Raw genomic sequence first — 18289 nt, forward strand, 5'->3', positions numbered from 1 at the left:
CCGGGAGAAGCTTGGCGGCCGCCTCCCCGCTGCTGCTCACTGGGGGCGAAGGGTGGCTCCCGAAAGTGATCTTTGTGACTGTGGCACCTTGAGTGATGATTGGCTGCTGGATCTACCCAAGAAGAAATACATGGAGTAGTTATACCACTGAGCACATCAGCGAACACGAGAGCAGGGTTATCATCACCAACAAAAAACTAAATATTTTCATAAACCACAGAAAGAGATACAAAAATAAACTACATGAAACTAAAAAAAAAAAAAAAAAAAAAAAAAAAATTCACAAATTTTTTTCACAAATACTGCTTCCGAAACTAACAAAATAAAATTACCATTAATGATGTAGTTTTTAATAATTAGTAATGGAACATTTTGCCGGTTTTGAGGACATCAGCCAAATAAAAAAAAAAAAAAACCTACTGAAATTACTATGAAATACTAAAACAAGCAAATATATAATAACTATTTATGTTTAAAATAAAATCAAAACCATTATAACTGAATCACGTGAGCCACATGCAAATGGGGGGGGGGGGGTAGTTCCCACCTGACTGGGGGAGGGCTTGTCAGAGCCCACGGGATGGTGGGCCTGCAGGGGTGGGGGCTGCGACAGCTGAGTGTGGATGGGCCGGTTGTGCGTGCTGGGGGCCTGCTGCAGCTTGGGCAGCTGAGGAGTAAGGGGGGGCTTCATGGTGACCACCTGCACCACAGCCTGGGGGCCCTGTCCCCCTGATGCTGGCCGCTCCTTCAGCAGGAGCTGCTGGGGAGCAGGAGGGGCAGGAGGAGGAGGAGGAGGAGGAGGAGCGGCCGGTTTGGACTCCTGTGGGACGGCTTCCTTGGAGGTTGGCTGAGCACCTGCAGATTTGCTCTGCAACAGCTGCGTGGAATGCGGCACGTGCCGACCCTGCTCCGGCTGCGCAGGCGGGGCTTTGGGCTGCTGCGCTGGGGGCGGGGCCATGGCCTGAGACGACCTATAGAACAGGCCTGTCTGCGGGTCTAGCGTATCGCCCTCCAGCTCGCTCTCCTCCAGCACCACCTCCTCCACCTGCTTGCTCTGGCTTGCCTGGCTGGCCACGGCCTGCAACACAGGACAGGACAGACACGAGTCCTATTTAAATAAACTGCGCCATCCCTTTTAAATGCCAAGAGGAAGTGACTGGCCTGTGAACCCTGGGTCACATCCCCTTTAAAACTTCCACCTGATGGCCCACCTACCTGCTGCATAACACGTGTGACCGTCACAGCCGTGGACGTCGGGACGGACTTGACCACCACCGGGGTCTGTGCCGTGCTCTGGGATGGCGCCCCCTGCTGCTGCGTGGAGGACAGGACCGGCTCAGCCCCGCTGGCGGACCCAGAGGAGCCACTGGCCTTTGAGGATTTACCTGCCCAGGGGGTTCAGAGAAGCCCGTCATCGGTCTGCTTTTGTCCAGAGAACAATCATGATACAGATGAGTAATACCAGACAAGTTCCCACCTATCATGACGATGGGGAATTCAGAGGGTCTTATTAAACCCAGAACCTAAAGGCCATTTCTCTAATAATGAGCTTCGTGTCGATGGGGAACGCAAAACCGGGACAGGTGTTTCGCACTAGTTTGTGGCAAACAGCCATTTGCTGACCACATGCAATAAAACATCTGGAAACGCCATCAGACTTTCTGTCGGCCATATATGACAGCACATCTCTAATGACACAACTCCTCCAGCAGGCGGGTGGGGTCCTACCGGCAGCGACATATTCTGGGAGCGTGTCTGTCTCGGCAGGGGGCTGCACCGGGGAAGCCGGGGACTGCCTCTTCTCCTGGGCCATCTGGATGGGCACCGCCATCTGACTCAGGTCGATCGTATGCTGCCGAGGCTTGGACTCCACCTTCTCCTTCACTGCGGCGGTGAGAGGGTCACGTGAGCGACACAGACAGGAAGGGGCCGCTGTTTTCAGGGCCTCCCCCCCCCCATACGCCCTGGGGCATGTCCACCGGTTTCACGCACCCTATTTAACGTGCCAAACGAAAGCTCCCACTGGGGCCCTGTGCCAACAGCGTGGAAATCCCCAGAATTTCTCCCTCCAGTGTTATTATAAGACACAGATACTAAAGCGCCGGGTTGTGAATAAGCTGTTGTGATGTAAGCAGGGCGTGGGAGGAGATGACATCATGGCAACATGATATATTACATCTGAAGCGTGGTACCTGTTGTTTGCTGAAGTTCCAGCAAAGCTTTGATTGTGGAAGTAGCAGACTGGGACTCCCCGGACACATCCTGGTAAATAATTGTTGGACTGGCTTCTACTGAAACCTCGTGGTCAGTCCACTCCTGCCCCCTAGAGGTTATAACGTGTACTACAGGCTGAGAATCTGGGGGAAAGAACAAATCTGTATTAGATGCTGAAGCCTAGAAGGTGGGGAGGCAGACGGGTGGAGGGGCATCCAGGCCTATCCCGGCAAGGGGGTCCATTCCCAAACTTACCAAGGGGACTGCACCGCAGCCGGCAAATGTTACCAAGTATCCCTTTAGATAACAGACAAACAAATTTACAGAGTCCCTCAGGTTAGCAACTGTTAACAAGGGGGCTTCCACCCGTAGTCCACTGATTAGAGGCATTCTGAAAGTGTCTGACTTACCGTGAGGGCCATGCGATGGGTCCGCAGAAAGGGAGCTGCTCTCAGCGTAGACCTGAGGCTCCTCCTTCAGCACCCCCTCCAGTGCAGAGGCTGGAGCTACCTCTGCAATACGGGAGACGTGCTGCAGTGTCTCGCTAACCAGCTGCCTGGCCTGTTCGCTGACCACGGTGGTCTGGAAGTTCACCGGCTTGGGCTTGATGAGAACCTTGGGGGACAGCAGGGAAAGAATGCTTGAGAGTCTAAAAGCATCTCAGGACTAGCTAACTGAACTCAAAATACCAAGATGTCTGACCTACTTAAGGGCTCCTGACACTGACCTGGGTTTTCCCTTGCTGTCCATAGACGATCTTAGTCGGTATGATCTTGGTGGTGGTAGTGGGCTGGGCTCCTGAGCCTAAGCCCTTGGGCTGGGTCACGATCATCTTCGTAATGGGACGGGAGGCAGTGATGATGGCTGGCTTGGCCCCAGGGACAGCCTGAAGGGTCTTCTCACCCTGTGACCCCAGAGAGGGATGTTCAATAATGTCATCTCTCATTGGTGTTCCTTCCAATGTCCTAGACCAGCGTTTCCCAAACTGGTCCTCGTGGACCATCCACGTTTTTGCGGCCTCCAAGCTCCCTGCCAGACAATCCACCAGGAGCTTGGAGAGAGCAAAAACGTGGACCTGCGTGAAGTTCGCCCCTCATACGTTTCAGATTTCAACCAAACTGGTCTCAATCGCATGCACCGCGTTTGTGCCGGACTGTGCCATTAAAATTTTTTGTTTGTGCTGTTTTAGTTTCTGAGATATAAATGTTTACGTACAGCTTTGTTGTGGAGTCATCAAACACTCCACCTACTGTTAACATGAGAAACACGAGTCTGAGCACTATACAGCGATCATGTAAAGGCATAAATTAAGAGGTATAACTCAGAAAAAATAACAGTACAGACAATTTTTAAACGGCACAAACTACTGAGACCGGTTCGGAGGCAAATGGGGGGCTAACTTAACGGCGGAGTCACGTGACCATGTAAATAAGCAACATCTCTGCACAGAAGCAGAACAAAGGACAGTTTTAAAGGCACAAACACCACACAAACGACTGCGATCGGTTTGGTCGAAATCAGATGCAAATGGGGGGGGGGCAACCTTACAAACATTAACATCTCAGAAACTTAAGAAATCAGACGCGAATGGGGGGCCGACTTCACGCTGATGATGTCACCATGTAAACAAACATTTATATCTCAGAAACTAAAACAGCACAAACAAAAATTAACGGCACGATCCGGCACAAACGCGGCACATATGATTGAGACCAGTTTGGCCGAAATCTGAAACATATGAGGGGCCAAACTTCACACAGGTAAAATGTGGACCGTCTGCATGTCCTCAAGGACTGGATTGGGAAGCACTGTCCTAGACATCATATAAAGCTACTGCCTCACGTACCCCAGCATTCAACAAGGTGGTGACCACGTTCTTCCCCGGGAGACCCTGAATGGTGGGTCCCTTTCCTGTCGTCTTCTGTACAACAATGACGTTGGGCTTGGAGGTCATGGGGATGGTGGTTATCTTGGTTGTCGTACCTGTGTTGGAGTAGTAAAGGCACAATGTAACCATGCTGCACCCAAAACAAACATACAGACGTGCAAAGAGCAGAGAGGATGCCTTCTGGCCAGCCAACTGCCTGCCAGGCGCCCTTTCCCGCTACTCACCAGACACTATGCTGCTGCTGATGATCTTGCCGCCGAGGGTTGCCAGAGATTTCGGCACGACTGTGATGATGCTCCCGCTGGTCGTCTTGACGTAGGTGGCGCCGGCCGGTGAGTTTGCCACCCGCGCACTGATGGTGGGACTGACAGCTGGCCGCGAGTATGTGGCTTGCGTACCTACGTAAAGGGTCCGGAAGTCCGTCAGGGTGCCTGTGAGCTACAGCTTGGTTGCTGGAGGAACAAGACGACGGAGGGTGCCAACCTGTCACTGTGGAAACCAGCTTGGTGGTCATGATGGCCCCGTTGCTGCTGACGACCATGATGGGCGAGGCGCTGCTGCTGGGCAGGGCAGCCGATGACGGCTTGGGGAGGATCTTGCTGGGCTGCATCTGCTGGGTGATGATCTTCACACCTGGGAAGCAGTAACGAATGGTTATGCCCAGAATTCAAGAGCAATTCAACATCTTTATTGGCCTTGTGGCAACAGCTGTGTTGGAATGCAGTGCAAAACATACAGACAGTACAAAGAAGCACAAAAGCTTGGCGATATGCTGATAGCATGAGTGATAAAGTGCAGGAACAATGCAACAAAGTGACCATCACAGGTTATTGAAAATAAAATGGCTTGGGGAAAAGATGCTGTTCTTGAATATGGCGGCCAGTTTTCTGAGGCTGTAAAACCTATCAGTTGGGTGAAGAGTTTGTGGCTGTGATGGCTAGAGTCCTGAATTGCAGATGGATCCTAATTTCAACAGCAGTTAAGATCAATGGAGGGTCAATACCGGGTATGCAGGACTAGGGAGGTCACCTAAGCCGCTCAGATGGAGCTCACCTGACTCCTGCTTGATCTGGATGGTGGGCTTGCTGCCTGGGGGGGTGGTGGCCGTCTGAGCGGCAGCGAGGGAGGAGGCTATGGGGGAGCCCTGGGTCAGCTGTTTGGGGGACTGCTGATGCTGCTTGGGGAACTGGGCCAGGATCTGGGTCGGAGAGCCCACCAAGTTCTTTGGCGAGGGCAACCTCGCAGTGGCCACCTTGACACCAGCAGAAGAGGCACCTGAGGAAAGAGCAGAATGAGGAGATTCGGTCTCTGAGGCCTTGGGCCTCTATAGAACATGCTCATAGGAGTTTTACTTATACAAAAAAAATGTGCTGAGGGCAGAATGAAAAATGAATGGTTCTCTCTCTGAACCAATCAAACTGTAGAGGAGGTGGATTCAAGCGATAGAGGAGGTGGGACCAACTAATCAGGTGTCTTGGTCCAGCCTCCTCCCCTACAATCTGATTGGTTTTCTGTCAACCAATCATTTTTCGTTCTGCAAGGAAAACAATGGAAGATGGTGCTCACCCTGGGCTATGGTGGACATGACCACCGAGGGCGTCGAAGAAACAACCGTGGTCACGGCAACTGTGGCAGGGACGGGTGAGGGGCTGGAACTGGCTGGGATCACGACAGTCTGCTTCTGGCTGGAGGGGGTCGGCATGGAGGTGGACACAAGCTTGGACACCGCAGCGTAGTTGTGTGACTTGGAAAGGATGTTGGGGACAAAGCTGGAGCTTGGAGAAGTGGTCACAATAATCACCTGGGAACAAGAACAGGACATCACTGGATTAGCACAGTGCTAAAGAGTCACGGCTCAGCTTTAGCCAATCAAAATCAACAACAGCTGCCTGCTGGGAGGGACGGACAAGGCTTACCTTCTGCGTGGTGGTGTTGGTGGTCTGGGTGGTGGGCTTGGTGAAGGTGATCTTGACGGGTGACATGTGGGGCGGCAAGGAGTTGGCGATGCTCTGCATGATGTTGCTCATCTTCGGGCTGCCGCTGACAGGCACCGTGATGGTTTTGGAGATCGGCGGAGCGGGCTTTGGGACCTCCTTCAACACCACGGGGGAGGAACTGGAGGAGTTGGTACGCCGCCGTTTGCGTGGCCTCTCATCCTCGTCGGAACAGCTCACACCTGAGGAGAGAGGGTGGGCTGGTTTCTCAGCTTCAAAGCAAGAGAGGAGAAAAACACATTCAACTATGACAAAGTCACTTCCATAGAAACAATGAACCACAGTGACATCTGCTGGACAGTGTTGGAAGCACGCTTTTGAATTTAACAACAAATCGACGACTTGGGCATAAACACATAGTCCATTAAATTGAAAATCAGGCATATGATGACTGAAATTTTTATCATTTGGACAGACAATTACTTATAACAACCACAAGACCCTCAACACCCCCCTCCCCAATTCCTGGAGGGTATGGCAGACTCACTCTTCACATAGACTGTACTCCCGCTCGGCAGTACCACAACATTTGAGGCTGGGCTGGCAGGCCGGGGGGACTTGACGATAGTGGACGCAGCAGCACCACTGGGCGCAGTCACGCTGGTGGGCGTGGATGTGGTGCTCGTGTATGAATAGCAGACAACCACTGGGAGGTGAGTAGGGACAGAAGTAGTTCAGTGTCCACCATCCTATACAGCCAAAACAGGGGAGGAAGCAAACTAGGACATGGCGGAAACAGCTACCTTCTTTATTTCCCGTCTCGGTGGGCAGTAGGAGAGAAGCGTTCTGATGGGCTGCAGCATTCGCCACCGCGTTCGCTGTGACAGTGAACGCTGTTTGTGGGACCAGGCGAGGCATCAGCGGAACCAGTCTGCGTCCTTCTATAGACCATTCCGAGGAACTGTTGGGCCCGGACATGCTGGGGTGGGGGGGGGGGGCGGCAGACGTATAGAGTTAGGTTTTCATTGCTGACTGCAAATGGTCAAGCGGCTTCGAGACAAGCGTCAAGGCGAGCTGGGTTACAGAAGTGTGCAACAGACAGATCCGAAGATGGAGATGATCCGGGTGTTTCTTACTGATAAGCGATGGTGGTTAAGCGTTCATCGTTCACTGCTCTGCGGACTTCTGCGCGATGGCGCTCAGTTGAGATGCTGAGAACGAAAACACTTGCAGATTCAGAAAGATCTAGAAAAATGCATGACTGCTCCACAATAGTCCTGCAGTCAGACTGCCATCGCAGATTTACTGTTCACAGGAAAACAAAGCCAGTGATTTTTCTGTTTGTGTAAATACAAAGTGAAATCCAGTTACTGTTTCTTTAAAACCGACAACATGTAACAGGATATTTTATTTGCTGATCATTTAATTACAAATACAACTTCCAGTGCAATGCAATAAAACAGCTCTCTCCTATTTATTATTCCATGTATTGGAGTACACTTTAAAAAAAAATGTTTGCAAAAAAGTAACTGGTGCTCCACTGAGTGTAGAAAAACAAAGCAAGTTTTACATTTAGACTATAAGGGAAAACAATATGCTGCTGTAAAAGGAAGCTACTATTACGTCCATAAGCATCGTCATACAAATGAGCAAGCTCACACCTGAGGACTTTTGTGAGTTCTCCAAGAAGATCCTTCTTATCCTTGGTGAGGTCTCCTTGGGCTCGAAGTGCGGTGATAACCCCAGCATATGCTTCAAGCTCTGAAGGAGGGAAATGAATCCAACTTAAATAACAACTCCGTCTAACGGATGTTCATGGTTCATTGTTGACAACTTTGCTCTTCTGAAATTCTGTCACAAAAGCCCTACCTAAATTTTCCCTTTAAAATTTTTACACCACACCAAGGTACACCCTTTGATACAGTGCTGACACAGACAGACCATTACTTCTGCACTTGTACAATCCTACATATATGATTATATGTAAAGATACCCACACAATCTAAAAACAAGCATAGTGAAATTAATCTTTATTTGACATTTTTCTCAAGTATGAGAACAAGTATATAAGAATGAGTTGTTCTGGTAAATTCCCCCTCGCTCTCCTTTTTCAGACACATACAGAGATGAGAGTGAGGCCTGGAATCTAACTGCTAAGTCAGATATTCATCCAGTGCTGCTGCAGTATTTTAAATTTTTAGCCCTGTGTTTTTAAACAGTGCGGAGTTCGCAAAGCAAGCGCCTTCATGTTCTTACCCAGCTTGCGAAGGATCCTTTTGCACTCATCCCTGCTAAGGTCAAGTATGGTGGGCCACACCACAGGCATGGTGCCGGCCAGCTGCGGCTTCTCCTGCTGGATCATTAACTTCACAGAAAAAGCACAGCTGTGGGAAGGAGGATAGTGCGTAAATAAATATTCAAACATGGATACTGCCTGAAACAATAAGCAAACAACGTTTCAAAATTATATTTAAATGGTTTCTTTTTCCCTGTCAGACTTACGACTTAATTGTAACCAGTCAATTATGTAATCCTATCAGTTTTTCTCTTTTTAATTGTCAACTCAATGTGATGTACTGATGGTAATTTTACGATATATTACCAGCAAAGAGAAAAATAATAACCACTTTACATGTAAATAATGTTCAGCCAGTACCATATAATACGTAGACTCGCGACTGTCATTACGCATGCGGACACAGCGACCAAATCATGCCACAGTGACTCCAGAGTCTAAGACGTGACCAAAATCGTAGAGCGCTTTGATAATGATACGATCGACATACATTTTTTTTTTTTTAAACCAATCGATTTTTTTTGCTTACTAGAAATGCACTTTTCCCCATATTGCTTTTGTCATTATGCCTTAACGCTGGTCTTTAATTTCCTGTTCATTGCTAGAGAGGTAGATGACAGGAACTAATCAACATTATCAGGAAAAGTGTAAATGACATTTCGGTCTCATAAAAAGTGCATTTGGTTTAATTAACGGCGGACCTAAATTTATAGAGTTCCCCGTTTAAAGCCGTGATTCTTTTCTCCCCGTGCACAAACGCGCCCCCCGAAATCCAAATTATCCGCCAAGCCGCTTACTCATTTTGCTGATTTCCCCCACAGCCGCTACCGCCTTGGCTTGCAATTTTTTACGAAGCATTGACCCACATAACCAGCTGGCCATTTATTAAAATTGTTACATATCTAGTTAAAACTGCACATCCAAATATTAATCATGAAAAAGGAGCCCAGTACCCAAACAACCATTTAGCAACCTAGCTGGATACCGAAAATAATGTAGCAACCAAGCTAACACCCGAACATAAAGTAAGGAAAATCTCGCGTTAAACGATATTTTCTAGTTATAAAGAGCTGCAATTTAATATTTGATCTATAGATACAAAAGAAGCCAGCATCCATTCACAGCATCTCGCTAACTACTCGATATCGATAAAAAAATATATAGCTACATAACTTTTCAGAAACAATTTACCATTCAATACTGTTCCGAAAGCAATATCTTGGGTTTATTCCGGCTGATGAGGCTGCTGTGCTCATTACATGTTATTCTAATTATCATTCGGCTCCAACAATTCAGATTTTACAGGCTACCATTTTTTATTGAAATTCCACCTCAGATCCTTCATAGTCCTTCAATTCCGCCATGATTAATCGACGCCAAAGCACCAAGGCCCCAGCGAAAGGTGTCCTAAACGAGCCTTAAAAATACTCACTGTTTCAAAAAAGCATCACCAAATAAAACATATGTTTTCAAATCAGGAATACCAAAGCAATTTTCAACATATTTGTTTTCAATGATTTCTTTGGGAAAGTGTTCATATAAGTATAATAACTTCCGTTTTTGAAAAAGGCAACGCGTTAAACTTTCGTTTTGGTAGGACCCATTTTTTCATTGTTTATATCTTTTGTGCCTTTTTGAAGGTACCTTTGCTTTATTATTTGCCCCACATGTAGCAGTGATTTAGCGTATTTGTTGTATTAAACACTGCAGTGCAATATGAAATATCAGTATTATGGAATAAGATAAACGCATTTTAAAATCACCCCCAATGCTGCCGGTATTGATGGTACCAGTTCCAAGTTAAACAATGACCAAACCAGCAGATTAAATTAGTTATTCCAGTTGTATGTACAATATTTAAACATAAGATTAAGCTGAATTTTTATGACACTGGCAGTTTGCTATATATAGGTCTTAATGTGTACGTTCATTAACCTAGCTAGCTACACTTGTGGTAGGGCTATCTTTTCACAAAATGCCGACGACTCGTTGACTACAGAAAATGGTCGTTGGAAATGAACAGGGAGATAATTCTGTCACATATATTCGCTCCATATCTCATCAGCGAAATATATGAAAACAATTGTGCAAGTAATTCCCAAGCCCACGTTCTATATTTTAATACTATACAACACATTCGCGAATGAAATATATACCTCCGGTATGATACATTTCTGAAGCATTCAATTCAGTTTAATGTGTCAGGTCCCTTATACTCAAGAATTTAGGAAATAGAATCAATAAAATGATCACAACAGCAGTTAAAAGTGCTCTATGAGAAATTCGAGCGAGTACAGATTACAAGACGAGAAAACATTTCAAAATTCCACAAGAATACATGACAAATTATAAATATATTGTGGTTTGATAAGAAAATAAATGTGCATATTTTAGATTTTCTAGATGAGTATGGTAATCGACATCCACCCTATCACAGTATATGGAATAATTTATAGGTGTGAAAGGATGGATGGGAAGGTAAATTATATTATTTTTGTTTTGAAGTTAGTGCTTCAACATATGTATATAATGTGCAAATTGAGCAATTTAGGGAAACATAAACTTAATTTTACATTTCTGAATGCATACATTAATCTAGAAACAGCGCGTCGACTGTATTTCTGTCTGTGAAAGTGACATCCTGCAAAGGCCGTGTCAGACGGAATATAAGCAGAATCTCCTCATGCTTTTTGAAAATTATTCAAAATAGACAGCGAGCGAGCGGTGCATTATGGGGCGGAGGCGGACCGTTCGCTTTGACTCCTCCAGGCCACTCACAGCACTGTCGCACAGCTTCTCATTGCTGCCTATTAAATTCCAAAATTGCAACACATAGCAAGATAAATAATTTACTGCATGAAAGTTTTTTTTCGTATCCAGTGTGTAGTTGTAAGATAATTTAAACTGGACCAAACGTAGGAGTTAACAATGCCGAATTTTTGCGCTGCTCCGAATTGCACAAGGAAAAGCACCCAGTCGGATTTAGCTTTTTTCAGATTTCCAAGAGACGCGGAACGGTAAGTCCGAGATCAAACAAGGGTATTATCCCATTAAAAATCTCGTTCGGCCAAAGCACTGTATTACACGTGTGTAGGCAACGTACTTTATATTTATTGTTGTCGCTGTAACTGTCTGTCAGCTGACATTAAATGTTACATTTCCGGAATGTGATCTGTAAAATTGTTCCACTATTAGCAGTTCTAGACTGTATATATACAATTACTATAATACATTTGTCCTATGTGCTAAGAAATTCCGGTGGCTACTTGGCTAAATACTAGCAACATTGCTAGGAAAGGAGCATGCCAACAGTATCCCACGCATGTTCATGTTACACAAATGTATATCACTGATTGTGAATTATCATGAAACGTATAATAAACCGTAATACTATACAACAGGAAAGCGTTTGCAATGTATCAATGGACACGCAAAGCCTGCAGAGCGAAAAGTTAAGTCCGGGACTGGTGCGCATACTGCACTAACTGCGTCCTCCAACTCCATCTCCTTTCCCTGTCGGCGTGAAATGAACGAATGATATCGGGCTCTTTGTTTCGCGAGGCGGGGTTACCGCGTTTGTTAAACAGGATGAAGATTTTGCGCTGCCGCCTTGTTTAAAATATCATGCGTTAATGCGAAATAGATTTTTTGAGCAAGGTACTGCAGTACTTTGTCAAGCGTCCAAGTGCAATAAACGGATCAAATGTATAATTTTTTTCAAATAATGCAAGGCATAGGGCATAGCTGTCAAGTCTCCCGTTTTGGCCGGGAAACTACCGTATTTTACCCCTCTTTCCCGCCGTCCTCCCGTATTAGTATTTTCCCGTAAATCTCCCGTATTATAATATCATAAAAAAAAAAATTCCTCTGCCTCTCCAAACTGAACTGTCAGTAGCCTCGCGAGAACTGCCACCTGCTGTAGTCTGCAGGTCATTTACAACATTAACCAAGTCATAAATGCGGAGGTTAAAATGGCAATGCTGTGTGCCAAAAACAACGTTACTTTCACCTTCTGTGACGACTTCAACAAGGATACAAAGTCTGCAACAAATCTGTATAATAAGTCATTAGTGAATGCCAGAGAGCCACATGAGTGAACATGAGAAATTAAAAGAAAATGTGTAATGAAAATAAAATGTAAATGACAAGTGGTTATTTTAGATTTCTTGTACACCTGTCTTAAAATGTAAAGAATACTGGAGCTTGGTTGGGGTGTTGGGGGGGGTGGTGGGTTGGCTCGCGGTGGGTGCCGGAAAATTTCCCTTATTTTCAAATTCAAAACTTGACAGGTATGGCATAGGGTTTGTGGATGAATCCTTTGCTATGTATTAGGAGTATATTAGTTACACTCTACTCTACTCCTACTTTATATTGCAATTTTTTTTTTAAAGAATAGTACACACCTCCGTTTTAAGCTACGTTTTATTACATCGCTCTATCATTATACTTAAAATACTGGAGAATGACTGTTTGATCTGCTATCTGATCATTTGGTTAATTTTACCTTGTGTTTAGGTGCAGACTTTGGGTAGAAAACTGTCGCAGAGCTGATCTGGAACAGAAGACCTCAGACCAGCTGAATAAGCATTACAGACTGTGCGCAAAACACTTTGAGACGTCTATGATATGCAAAAGTGTAAGCAATATTTTATATTTGGTTTTATATATAAGAACTATCTTCTACAGTTCTTCTAAAAATGAATCTGCAAAATGTTTTTTAAAATTGTTTCTAATAGGAAGGCTCCTCACATTCTCAGTACTGTTGTCTTTCAGAGTCCATACAGGACAGTCCTGAAAGATAATGCTGTTCCAACTATTTTCGACTTAACGAGCCACCTTAATAATCCACACAGCAGGCACCGAAAGCGGATAAAGGAACTGGTGAGGCGTTTAACTGTTATGGCTGCCCTGTGTGTGCTCACTTGTGTATGTGCCCTGTGATGGGACTGCCATACCATCCAAGGTGTGCATCAGTCCTGAGCCGCATGCTGTCTGGGAGACTGCAGGTCCCATGGTGACCCTGACTAAGATAAGCGGTCGGAAGCTGGATAGAATGATTTACAAAAACTGCATGAAACGATCTTATTTTTTTTCATCAAGTGAGCTACATTTTGTAATATGATGATAATAATAATAATAATAATATGGTTTTCAACAGACGGAAGAAGAGTTAGAGAAGATGAAAGAAAGGCGATGTAAGTGAACTGCAGTATTTATTTAATCCAGATTCCAGGTGGTACCGGTGTGTGCTTTTTTCAAATGTTCTTACTTCCCCCCCCCCCCCCCCAGTGGAACCCTGTACTGAATCAATGATGATAAACAACGACAGTGACATCACAGAGGGTCAAGCTACCAGTGAGGATCCACCCACATTGACAGATGAGGAAAAGGAAGTTAGAGACTACCTGAAGTCCTTATTTGAAATACTCGTGGTCTTAGGCAAGCAAAACATTCCCCTGAACGGACATGCCGAAGAAGACAAGGAGAGCACATGTTTCACACCAAGCAATTTCCAGGCATTGCTAGAGTACCGCATCAACGCTGGAGAGGAGGTCCTCCGGAAGAGGTTTGAGTCGACAGCGGTCAATGCGGAATACTGTTCCTCCACCCAGCAGAAGCAGATGCTGGAGGTGTGTGAGAGCTGCATCCGTGAGGAGCTCCTGCAGGAGATCAGGGAGTGCAGGTTCTTCTCGCTTGTTACCGAGGACCTGGTCGAGATCACTGGGGAGTGTCACCTTCCTCTGTTCTTGCGATTCGTGGATCAGTCTAACTGCCTCCGGGAGGAGTTCATTGGCTTTCTGCCATTCGAGGGGGATGAGGAGACCCTCACGGAGAGACTGCTCTTTGAAATCACTGAAAAGTGGGGCTTAAACATGGAATATTGTCGGGGGCAGGCTCACGTGAGCTCAGGGGTATTCACCAAAAAAATGAAATCGGTAGCCACCAGGCTTGCGGAGAAGTATTCATTGGCAGTACACACACCCTGCTCCACATGTGCCCTGAACATTTACCTGGCAAATAGTATAACCTTGACTGGTGTCCAGATTGTGATGTCAACGTTCAAAAAGATTGACTCCTTCTTCAGCAACTCCCTGGTGCTGCAGGCTGAGCTTGAGCACGCCATCTCTATATTCTACCAGGGCAATGAAGAAAAAGCCAATGACCTCAAGGAGACGTGTCACACCAGTTGGACGGAGAGGCATGACTCTTTCGAGTTGGCAGTCGATTTTCTGGAATCCCTTCTGCTCTGCGTAGACAGCATCCATGACAACGAGGACTTCAAATGGAGTGATCAGGTCACCGCTGATGCTTACATGATCTCAGAAGCACTCGCGGATTTCGAATTTGTTGTGACATTGGTAGTGCTTAAAAACACTCTGTCATTTACCAGAGCTTTTGGCAAGAACTTGCAAGGGCAAGCGATGGATGTGTACTTCGCTGCCAACAGTTTAACCGCAGTCTTGCACTCGCTTAATGAAGTCATGGATAACGTGGAGGTCTACCATGAGTTCTGGTTTGAAGAGGCAGTCAACCTGGCAGCAGCTCTGGAGATCCCTGTGAAGGTTCCTAGGTTATACTACAGGAAGCAGCGTCCAGAAGCAGGGATGGAGATCCAGCCAGAGAGTTACTACAAAGAGTATCTGACCATTCCAGTGGTGGGCCATGTCATCAAGGAACTCAAAGATGTCTTCTCGGAAAACCACCTGAAAGCTCTTAAATGCCTCTCGCTTGTCCCTTCTGTCATGGGACAGCTGAAGTTCAACACTTCAGAGGAGAACAATGCTGACATTTACAAGAATGACCTGCCCAACCCAGACACCCTTCTGGCTGAGTTACACTGCTGGAGGATCAAGTGGAAACACAGAGGCAAGGAGATCAGCCTTCCCTCCACCATCTACGAGACGTTGCAGTTGTCCGAGGTCAAGTTTTTCCCCAATGTATATGCCTTCCTGAAAGTGCTTTGCACACTTCCGGTCCTAAAGCTGGAGAATGCCAAATGCAACACTGCCCGGAAACGCTTTAATGCCTATCTTGCAGACACGCCTATCAACCACAGGTCCAAGAGTTTGGCGCTGCTCAACATCAACTACGATATTAAGCACGATCTGGATTTGATGGTTGACACATATACTAAAATGTATCAAGAAAAAGAAAATGAATGAGAAGATGCTTTTTTGATTGTATGTGTATGTGAGTTTTGTTATACCTTTTTTCATATTTTTATGCATAAGAAATTGAAATACAAGACATTGGAATCTTTTTTTTCTTTGCTGTTATTCATTTCTGTATTCACTGTTTGCAAACAGATATTTCCTAGATATTTAGGCTGAAGTTTAAAACGCAAAAATGTTTGCTTGAGCCATCTATAAAGGTCATACCATAACGTACCATAGCTGGTTTAGTCCTTTTACTGTGGTACATAATAAACTTTTAGTTTTGTGTTACATTCAGGGATTGTCTCATTTGGATTCTGACACAGGTGAGTGGTATGGTTCACACCTCTCCACTTTAATATAATAGACATTAAATTATAGTAACAGGGAGTGTATGCAGTTGCATAATTGAAAATGTAATTACTTGCTGCCATTACATGGTCAATGCAATGTCTTGTTAAATACTTTTAGCATGTTGGGAATAATATAAGTAAGAATGGAAAAATGCCATAAAACCCATGGAAATATTGCAGCAAGGTGAACAATGTAGCAGACTGTCAAGGAATTAATCAAAATACCATAACTTGGTAAATGTGGTAACACATTTAAATAATGCAACTAAAAAAATCAGAATCAAATCCATATTTCCTCATGATGGAGCCTAAACATCAAAAGTATGAATGTATTTTGTTTGAAAATATAAAATTATGCCTCGATCTGTTTAAAGGCTGTATGATAAATGTAGATTCATTTGTAAAAGCAAAATGAATAAATGATTTTGCCAATGATTTTTGTCAGGAATATTTTACAGTTAGACTTTTAACATTTCAGGTATAAGAATTGTCAAAATTAACATTTCATATTTCCCATTTCTGTATCAAAACTGTTTAACTGATTCTTTGAATGTTCCTATTAATACATTAAACACTGACGAAATAGACTAAAGTGGAAATGCCCCTGAAAGTCAGTTTCATCTGGTGTTTTTCTGATATTTTGATCATATCTTCTTGACCAGGGGCCACAGCTATCAGACTGGCAGTAACACATACACTCACTGGCCACTTTATTAGATATGTCTTGCTAGTATTGGGTTGGACCCCCCCAGAACTGGCTTAATTCTTCATGGCATAGATTCAACAAGGTGCTTGAAACCTTCCTCAGGACTTTTGTTCCTTGTTGGCATGATTGCATCATACAGTCGCTGCATATGTGTCGGCTGCACCTTCATGATGCAAATCTCCCGTTCCACCACATCTCATAGGTGCTCTGTTGTCAGCTTGAAGCAGTCTGACCATTCTCCTCTGACCTTTGCCATCTGCATTTTTGCCAAGAGAACCACTGCTCACTGGATGATTTTTTCTTTTTTTTCCAACCCATTCTCTGTAAACCACAGAGATGGTCGTATGTGAAAATTCCAGTAGATCAGCAGTACTCATGCCAGCCTGTCTGGCACCAACAACCATGCCGCGTTCACCTAAATCACCTTACTTCCCCATTCTGGTGTTTGACGTGAACATTAACTGAAGTTCCTGACTTCTATCTGCATTATCTTATACATTGTTCTGTTCAAATGACTGGCTGATTGGATGTTTGCTTCAACGAGCAGCTGAACCTATGTACTTAATAATATTATATACATTACCAGTAAACACTGCACAGGTTTATTTGTACTATTTTTCAAAATTTTTTAACTATTTTTAACAATTATCAATACATCAAAACTATAAAATAAACATGGAATTATGCACTGACCAGAAAAGTATTAAATCAAAGAAAAAAAAATGTTTGGGGGGGGGGGGGGTACTCAGAATGTGCCACCATTGGGTCCTTGTATGTATACATAGATGCACACACTGATGAGTTAAAATGACTGTGTCACGACCCAAGTCTTGTTCTATATACACTAGCCAATCAGAGTGCCCCTGCTGACCTCTGTTTACCATCGAAAGTACCTATAATCAGCACACAAGCATCGCAACTGGACCTTGGAACAATGGAAGAGGATCGGCAGCTTCAATGAATCCCATTTTCTGGTGCATCATGTGGATGGCGGGGTTGCATCATACACCCGTGTGATGCAGAGGACCAACTAGTTGCAGCTACACAGCCCCCTAAGCAGCAGTGCTTGATGCCCTGTGTCGTGGCTCCTGTTTGTGCCACAGTAGCCCTTCTGTTGGTTCATACCAGACAGGGTAATCCTTCATTCATATCTTGCATTGACAAGTCTTAGCCGCCCAACACCCTGTCAGCAGATTGCAGTTTTTCCCTCCTTGGATCACTCTCTACTTGCTATGGCAGACCGGTTCTGGTGCAGTCTTCTGGATATATTGATATGGCCCTTGACAAAGTCACTTAGATCTTTATCCCTGCCCATTTCTTCTGCATTCAACTATAAGTACCGAATCTTATCTCACTCTCTAATATATCCCGGACCGATTTAGGCTATTCGCTTCACGTGGGGGTGGTCCTAATGTTTTAGATCATAGATGTATATATAGCCATGAAACAGAGAATCATATAATTGTGAACATCTGGAAGCTTTTATACGTACTAGTAAATAAGAAAGGGTAGCTTTACAAATAGTCGAAAACTATGGATGATTCCGGTAAAATTAGCAAGACCCGAATAAACTCCTAACGCGAGAAACATTTCGGTGAAGCAAAGGCCAATTAAAATACATAGCAAAAAGTGATTATCAGTGTGAGAGGCAGCATTCAAACACAAATAAATGTGTGAATATATGCAAATATTTAAGATATTGGTTAAGTATACACATTCCAGACTGTCCCAATGAAAAGCTCTG

At 44.8% G+C, this 18289-nt stretch overlaps 2 protein-coding genes across 3 annotated transcripts in view; one reads left to right on the forward strand and one right to left on the reverse strand.

Annotated features, from left to right (window-relative positions):
* Positions 1–9951, reverse strand: part of emsy (EMSY transcriptional repressor, BRCA2 interacting) — an 11862-nt gene extending 1911 nt beyond the window's left edge. The window contains exons 1-19 of one of the 2 annotated variants that reach the window (XM_023840208.2): positions 9524–9951; positions 8293–8420; positions 7698–7797; positions 7173–7247; positions 6840–7015; positions 6584–6742; positions 6019–6308; positions 5669–5903; positions 5156–5377; positions 4586–4735; positions 4327–4500; positions 4061–4197; positions 2942–3118; positions 2625–2829; positions 2193–2357; positions 1729–1884; positions 1216–1385; positions 548–1078; positions 1–112 (exon numbers count right to left, since the gene is read on the reverse strand). The exon at positions 1–112 is cut by the window's left edge and continues 305 nt beyond it. In XM_023840208.2, the coding sequence (XP_023695976.2) occupies positions 1–112; positions 548–1078; positions 1216–1385; positions 1729–1884; positions 2193–2357; positions 2625–2829; positions 2942–3118; positions 4061–4197; positions 4327–4500; positions 4586–4735; positions 5156–5377; positions 5669–5903; positions 6019–6308; positions 6584–6742; positions 6840–7015; positions 7173–7247; positions 7698–7797; positions 8293–8420; positions 9524–9588 (3427 nt within the window). In that variant the 5' untranslated portion in view covers positions 9589–9951. The remainder of the gene's footprint in view (positions 113–547; positions 1079–1215; positions 1386–1728; positions 1885–2192; positions 2358–2624; positions 2830–2941; positions 3119–4060; positions 4198–4326; positions 4501–4585; positions 4736–5155; positions 5378–5668; positions 5904–6018; positions 6309–6583; positions 6743–6839; positions 7016–7172; positions 7248–7697; positions 7798–8292; positions 8421–9523) is intronic. The other variant, XM_023840209.2, reaches the window with a different exon arrangement.
* Positions 9952–11036: 1085 nt separating this feature from the next.
* thap12a (THAP domain containing 12a) lies at positions 11037–16274 on the forward strand. Its single transcript, XM_023840210.2, has 5 exons — positions 11037–11349; positions 12848–12968; positions 13106–13213; positions 13491–13527; positions 13622–16274. The coding sequence occupies exons 1-5, from the start codon at positions 11261–11263 to the stop codon at positions 15493–15495; spliced, it is 2229 nt and encodes a 742-aa protein (XP_023695978.1). The 5' UTR covers positions 11037–11260; the 3' UTR covers positions 15496–16274.
* Positions 16275–18289: the final 2015 nt, after the last annotated feature.

This window comes from Paramormyrops kingsleyae, chromosome 6, assembly GCF_048594095.1.
Source record: "Paramormyrops kingsleyae isolate MSU_618 chromosome 6, PKINGS_0.4, whole genome shotgun sequence".
Lineage (NCBI taxonomy): Eukaryota > Metazoa > Chordata > Actinopteri > Osteoglossiformes > Mormyridae > Paramormyrops > Paramormyrops kingsleyae.

Bases quoted from the DNA above. Each gene is read 5' to 3' on its own strand.
- thap12a (XM_023840210.2), top strand. From the start codon at position 11,261: ATGCCGAATTTTTGCGCTGCTCCGAATTGCACAAGGAAAAGCACCCAG. The intron at 12,969-13,105 runs GTAAGCAATATT...GTTGTCTTTCAG, and splicing joins CGTCTATGATATGCAAAAGT to AGTCCATACAGGACAGTCCT. The intron at 13,214-13,490 runs GTGAGGCGTTTA...GGTTTTCAACAG, and splicing joins GAAAGCGGATAAAGGAACTG to ACGGAAGAAGAGTTAGAGAA.